The sequence below is a fragment of the Amphiprion ocellaris genome, chromosome 20 (assembly GCF_022539595.1).
Source record: "Amphiprion ocellaris isolate individual 3 ecotype Okinawa chromosome 20, ASM2253959v1, whole genome shotgun sequence".
NCBI classification, from domain to species: domain Eukaryota; kingdom Metazoa; phylum Chordata; class Actinopteri; family Pomacentridae; genus Amphiprion; species Amphiprion ocellaris.
In genome coordinates this window covers 29013836-29020997 of record NC_072785.1, presented here as the reverse complement: position 1 = coordinate 29020997, position 7162 = coordinate 29013836, and the positions used below count along the sequence as shown (strand labels likewise).

Sequence of the window (7162 nt, the reverse complement as noted above, 5' to 3'; positions counted from 1 at the left end):
CAGACACATTTTGAGTCTCGTTTTGTGTATTTGCGATGATGTGTGAAAGAAGAAGCAGAACAGTGCAGACAAGGACATGCTATTGTTGCACCTTCTTTCTTCTATTTGCACATTATGGACTCATTATTGGGTGACTCTGGACAACTTTTTATGCATTTTGCACCAGTTTTAGTCATTTTGGACAGATTTCACATAATTTCAGACACATTTTAGGAATTTTTAGTTCAGTTTTAGTCATTTTAGATTAGTTTTAATTATTTTTTGATGAGATTTGGATAATTTTGGGCATTTTTGTTATTAGTTTTGTTTACTCACAAGGACTTGCACGGCTGAGAGAAGAACAGTGTAAACAAGGAGGAAAACCAGCATGATTTGCACGTTTTTCTTTTTAGTAAAAAATAATTATGCTCATTTTGTACAAATTTTGAGTCCTTGTTGACCAATGTTGCCATTTTAGATTGCTGAGCCATTTTAGACCATTCTTTCCACTAAAATTGGACAAAAAACAAGTAGAGTTTGAGAAAAAAAGAAACTAATTGCATGAATATCTTGTATAAAAACATTTGTCAGTTTATATATTTAAAATTTGCCTCTGTGCCACCCTAACATTAAGGTATTTCATGAAAAATAAAAGATTAAATAGTTTTAAAATAGCTTTATTCACATTTACGCTCTATTCTATGTTTGAAAATGTTCAAATCCATAAGAACAGTTTAAATAATTTGCCTTACAAGTGAGAAAAAGTTGAAAACAACCTGAGTTTGATCCCAAACAAAGAAAAAAGAACTTTATGATTAAATAAAACATAAATGTGCAAAGAAAATCACATTTCGAGCTGGTTTTGCAGATTTTCCTGCAGCTGATTTCACAAACACAATAAATGAATCACAATTTTTACAAAAGAATTGCAGAGATAATAAGTTCACATATTTACACAATATTTTTGGCTTGAGCAGCACAGAACAGAGTCGTGGAGGAGTTCTAGTTTTTTATCAGACTTTAAACTGAGAACAGTTTATTTCATCACCTCCAAAACAACTGGATTCAATTAAATTCTCTTTTTTTTAATCTGCTTTGTCGAAGTTGCACAATCTTCCTCTCCCCCACTGAAACAGGAAAGTTTTCCTTCCCAGAAAGTAAATCCTCACAAAGCTGGAAATATTTGACAAACTGCGTCACATTTTAATTAAAGTTTCGTAATTTAAAACACATGAAAGATGAAGGAGTCTGTTGGCCTCAAGTCAGTCTAAGAAATCAGGTATTTGGGTCCTTTTTCACTCATTTATTCTACACACTATGATATAGTTTGCATTTAAATGTCTATTTTTAACCCGTATATTCATTTTTTTCCACTAAAACCTGCTCAGATTTCTTTGTCCTTGAAGCTCACATTAATTTCTGCAGTTTTAGAAGCTAAAATCTGCGTTTTTCAGGATCTCCTGCAGCTAAACCTCCAACAACAACCCGATAAATGTCAAATAAAGGTGAAAAGTTAATGCAAACCTCCTCTGATAATCTCTAAATAATGACTGCATCACTTTTATACACAAACTTCACCTGAAATCTGATAGTTTGCACAAAAAAACTCCCAAAACACAAAGCTGTTTGCATGTTTTTGTTCACTTATTCCTGAAAAAAATCTCAGAAAATTTGAATTGTTTTCATTTTGTGTAATAAGAAAACTCCATTAAAGTGCCGTTTTGCTGCTAAATCCTTAATTCATCATTTTGGGCTGAAAAGTCTGTAAATAAGAAGCAATGCTGCTGCTGCTTCACCTGTTGACTTTTTGCACATTTTTGTTCATTTATTCTTGACAAAATATCACAAAAACTCCTGAATTATTTCTACTTTGTACGTTTTGCACAATAACAAATCTTTTATTTAACATTTAATGATGAAAAGTCTGAAAATAAGAAGCCATGCTGGATATTTTTAATAGATTATCTCAATTTACTTCAATTGAAATGAGGGATTTTTTAATCTAATGACACTAGAAGAACCAAAAGTTATTTTTTTGATGGCTTTAATAGAAGATAATCACTTTAGTTTAGTCTTATTTAAAGAGTTGCATCTGTTTTATTGTTTTTTCACATTTGTTTGCCAATAAAAGATGCAAGAATATTTAAAGAACCACAGTGATCCTAAATTCTCAGAGGAAAACTTCACATTTGCACCGCTGAGGCTAATTAGCTTAACATTAGCGCTAATTGTCAAAAATAGTGGGAAAATTGCATCCAGAAAACTACAAATATGGAGTCTGGCTGCAATTTTTCTGTTATAAAAATGTTCTGCGGAAGTTTTGCAAAGTTCTAGTGATGTTTTCTGTTGGAGTGTCTCTTTTTTTAGTTCCCAGAATGTTCCCTTTAAAGACACTATTGTCTGTTTAGTCAAATTACAAATAAATATTTAGTAAAATCACACAAGAAAGTACAAATTTACATGTTAATATAAAAAAATGGGTATATTAACAAATGCTAATTCTCTCTTTTACAAGGTTTGACTGTTAAATTATAGTTTTTGCTGTTCTTAAATGAGAAAAATATTAATATTTGACAGATAGTGTAATTTGAAAGACAAATGATATATTTTAATATCTAAAGTAAATATGTATTTTTTACAAACAGTAATTGGCTCTTTTACAACATCTGACCATAACTTTAGACAATTTTAATTTATATTAAACCACTTAAAATATTATTTGACAGAATTTGCTGATATTTGTTACATTTTTTTAAAATAACTTGTAATTATTTTAATTATTTAAATTAGGAAAAAAGTATTATTTTACAGATATATGACCTAATTTGAAATAAAATTTATGTGTAATAAGGATAAAGAAAAGGTAAATAACAGTGATTACCTGTTTTTTAAAATTATAGTTATTGAGTAAAAAAAAAAACAAAGCATCAACAGTTCGGTTTTTCTGGACCATATTTAAATCGTTAAAAAGAAAAAAATTACAATTCTTTTTAAAAAAAGAGTGTTTTATAGAAGAATATTTTATAACTTGTTCCCTAAACACCCCCAGAACATCGCAGATTGAACGTTCTACCTTTGTTGACTCTTTTAACGCCAAAGGAACATTAATTAAGATGAGAAACAACCTTAAAACATTCTTTAAACATTAGATTAAAAGGTTTTCTTTGGAACGCTAGCAGAACTTGTCGGTAACGTTAGCTGGGAGGCTAAATAGCGCTCACGCTAATGTTGGATTTGACTTTTTGGTTGCAGCGAATTCGCCCTTAAAGTTTCTACATTTATATTTACAAAATGTGTTTTTCCATCACAGGAGAGTCGACAGCAGCATCCTAAAGTACTTGTTCTTGTTTTACAGTCTTGTAGCAGCTCACAAATGTATCATTTTATTATTTAAAACAGGAGGAAATCATCCGTCTTCAGCTGTGGATGAATGTTTGCGGCTTTAGTGAGCGTCTGCAGCACAGACTTGTGGCTTTGTGACTCACTGCTGTGTTTCTGGTGCTTTTATTGAGCAACAGTGAAGCTTTGAGCTGCAGAGGAGGAACTTACATGCAGATTCTTGTCCCTGAACTGAGATAAGTTGGTTTTGCAACACAGAACATCACCAGACCGATCTTCCAGACTCACGCCTGTTGATTTTAAACAGCCAGAGATCAGACACTAGGAGGTTTTTAGAAATAATCCACCAGCTGAGCTTTAGAGCAGCGTTTCAGATAACAGCATGGTCAGTTGTCCCAGAAGCTGAAGCAGGAGAACGGCAGGTTGGAGAAACAGTCAGTGTTCACCGTCACCTGCATGTCTCCGAATAAAACCTGGTTTCTGTCGCTGCCGCTGGTGTTCGGCTCCTTCTTCAGCGCTGAGAGTTTCTGCAGGATCTGCTGGTGTTCTCGGCCTCTCATCAAACCTCTGAAGTACAGAACGGCAACCAGGTGCTTCTTGCTGCAGGCGGATGAGAGAAAATACCAAAAAACTCAGTTATTTCACTCTTTATGTTTAGTTTATTCACATCTAAACAGCATCAATGTTGACATTTTATTACCATTTTTGGGGTCAAATACCATGGCGACCACTTGTTTACTCTAAAGGGCATCAAAGTTTTCTAGCTCACAGACTTGAGCAAAAATCTATGTATGTTTATGAGTTGGAATAAACATTTAAATCTCTACTTGGAGAGAAAGTAGAATTTTGTGTGAAAACAACCTTTAAACCACAACTTCTTCATTACAAGGTCCTATATTGGTGAAAAAACCCTTTAAAACTATAACTTGTGAGTTTGAAAGTAGTATTTGGATAGAACAAGTTTAACACTATAAGTACCTGGACAGGAAGTAGTATTTTGCATCTTTAAAACCATAACTTGTTCACTAGAAAGTAGTATTTTGGGTGGAATAAACCTTTAACTCTAACTCTAACTCGGTCAAGTTCCTTCCCCTTGTTTAAAGTGTTTATGCTAAGCTAAGCTAACTGCTGCTGGCTGTAGCTCCACATTAACCAGGACTAGTGTTAACTATAGGATTATATCTAGTGATCTTAACTTTGTGCAAAATGTCCTTAAACAATGAGTGTTTCCTCCAACATATGGACATTTATCTTCTTTCTAGAGCTTATTTAAAAGTTACAGAGTAAAGTTTGGAAAGTATGTTTCAGGTTATTACCTCATCACTCATCATCCTGCAGAAACACAAACATTAATCCAGCCTGAATCACAGAGATTGAGGGAAAATCTCTGATGACAAATTCCCAGTTACAAAACGTCGTCCCAGAGTTCAGGAATCTGATGAGTCTTAAAGGTCACGAATGATTGTTAATCTGACCACAGTGTCTGAATTAATCACGGGAGGAAAAGTCTTTGTTTCTGCACAGAACAACCTGAGAAACACTTTCTGTAATTGTACTACTAGTCTGTATTTTAATCGTTTTCAAACCTTAACTTTTATTTTGAAAAAATGGCAAAAATCTGTAAAATAAATAAATACTTAGATGAATAAAGACTAAAAAAACTTGAAAAAAACTTGTTTTTTAGAAGGTAAAAAAATGTAGAACTGGTAAAAAAATTAAAATCTAATATCTGTAAAATAATGAAATATAAATTTAGGATTTACAGTGAAATAGCATAATTTTATAATTGTTATAACAATAACAGTAAAATGTTTTTTAAAAAATTACAAATAGAATAGAATAGAATAGAATAGAATAGAATAGAATAGAATAGAATAGAATAGAATAGAATAGAATAGAATAGAATAGCCACTTTATTGTCAACTAGAACATACACTAGCTGGTGCACATTATGACTGAAATTCCGATGCAACAAGCTCACCATCGGACTGATAAATACAAAAACAAACAAACAAACAAAAAATTCTAAATAAAAAACAATTCCAATTTGTACATGTAAACAACTATAGAAATATATATATAAAAATATGTATATATAAATATATACACACATAAATGTATATGTGTGCATATATATATATATATATATATATATATATATATATATATATATATACACACACACACCTGTAAACATACACATCTGCACATATTTATTTTACAGTGTTTATTAGGTGTTGACTAAACATTTCCTGCATAATTGAGTAAAACTCTAAATCGACATTGTGGTAAAAAGTCTGAACAGGTGACATGAAATAAAAACACCTGCGCTGCTCTCAACCAATCAGGTGTTTCCATTTGAACCTCAGAGCCGGTTTGTTTTAACGTTTCACCAGGATTTAGCCTCCAAACTAAACATTTTAATAAGATTTAAAACACCACGTCTCATTTGTTTAACCTCCAGACTCTCTGACATGTTGGTTTTTCTAACCTTCATCCCTCCTCAGCTGGATTCTTTCTGCCTGAAATCTCCTCGACTCGACTGAAAACATCTGTTCAGGGTTTGTGTTGCTCATGCAGAGGGAGGAGGCAGCAGCTTTCTCTCTTTTTTCTAAACTAAAACCTTATTAACCGGTGTTTCCGGGCGTGATGCAGCTCTTCTCACCGATCTAACGTGAAATAAAGCTCAGAAGGTCACGTATCTGATTATGTCGTTAAATGCTTGAGTTAAAAACAAATGCTGTTTGGATTTGACATGATTACACGCTGAGAAATGTTGCAACAACGAGCCGAGATGTTTGTTTCAGCTCACGAAACGGATGGGAAGACGTTACATAAGATGGTTTTGGGGTTATAAAACACTGAAATGTTGATTAAAACAAGAACAGAAGAACCTCATGACACAAACAGATGACTTATATCACAACTCAGCCATCAGAATCCAGCTTTTGCTGTTGTTTTCTTGTTGTTTGCTACTGCATGTTGTGCTGTAATTACAGAGCTCTAATTGTCACTCTCAGGCATAAATTCCTTAAAACCTGAAAACAGATCAAAAACTGCTGCTCAGCCTTCCACTCTACACAGCATTACTAAAAATCCTTTTTCCACATAAATCTGAACGCATCAAACAGACAAACCTAAAAAAGCAGGATTGGCTGTTTTGGGAATTTTTTTTTGCCATAATAGTGAAACAAAAAGCAGAATTGTTTTCAAAAATAGTGATTTTCTTCACACTGGTATTTTTTTGTGGCTACAAAAAGGAGGATGTGCAGCAAAAAGTGAAAGTGTGACGTTAAAACAGGACATTTTAAACGTTTTTAATGGATCACAGGTATTTAAGAAGTCACAAGACTTAAGACTAAAAGTTAAACTGATTGAACTTAGAGATCAGCTCAGTACATGACATTAAAAACAGAATGAGTTTCTGTATGAATAAATACATTAAATTAATCAAATACTGTAAATGTAATAAATCAAACATGTCTCAGTGGATTATTTTTTCTGTAAGGTGTGTTTTTCTGTCCATGCTGATTTAACCACATTTCAAAAAATTGTATAAATTATATAAAAGGGTTAGAAAAGGTTAAAGAAAATTTGTTTTTACATGTATGTTAATATCCCTTTTCTGTTATTTTAATTATTTTAGCAAAACTAGAAGAAAAATATCTATAACAAAGCTATTTTTAAACCATTTTTAATCCTTGATTTTTATTTTAAAAAATAGCAAATAACTCAGAATTAGGACAGTAAAAAAAAAAAAAAAAATCTTTGATTTTTATTTCAAAAAAGAGAATGAAAATTTAAAAAATAGCCTAAATCTGAAAAAACAAACATTTGTGAAATC

General features: G+C 32.1%; 1 protein-coding gene across 5 annotated transcripts in view; it reads right to left on the bottom strand.

The window, feature by feature from the left end:
* Positions 1-640: 640 nt before the first annotated feature.
* Positions 641-7162, bottom strand: part of exoc3l4 (exocyst complex component 3-like 4) — a 44141-nt gene continuing 37619 nt past the window's right edge. For all 5 annotated transcript variants that reach the window (XM_055006009.1, XM_055006008.1, XM_055006010.1 and 2 more), the window contains one exon: positions 641-3918. In XM_055006009.1, coding sequence (XP_054861984.1) covers positions 3705-3918 — 214 coding nt within the window. In that variant the 3' untranslated portion in view covers positions 641-3704. The remainder of the gene's footprint in view (positions 3919-7162) is intronic.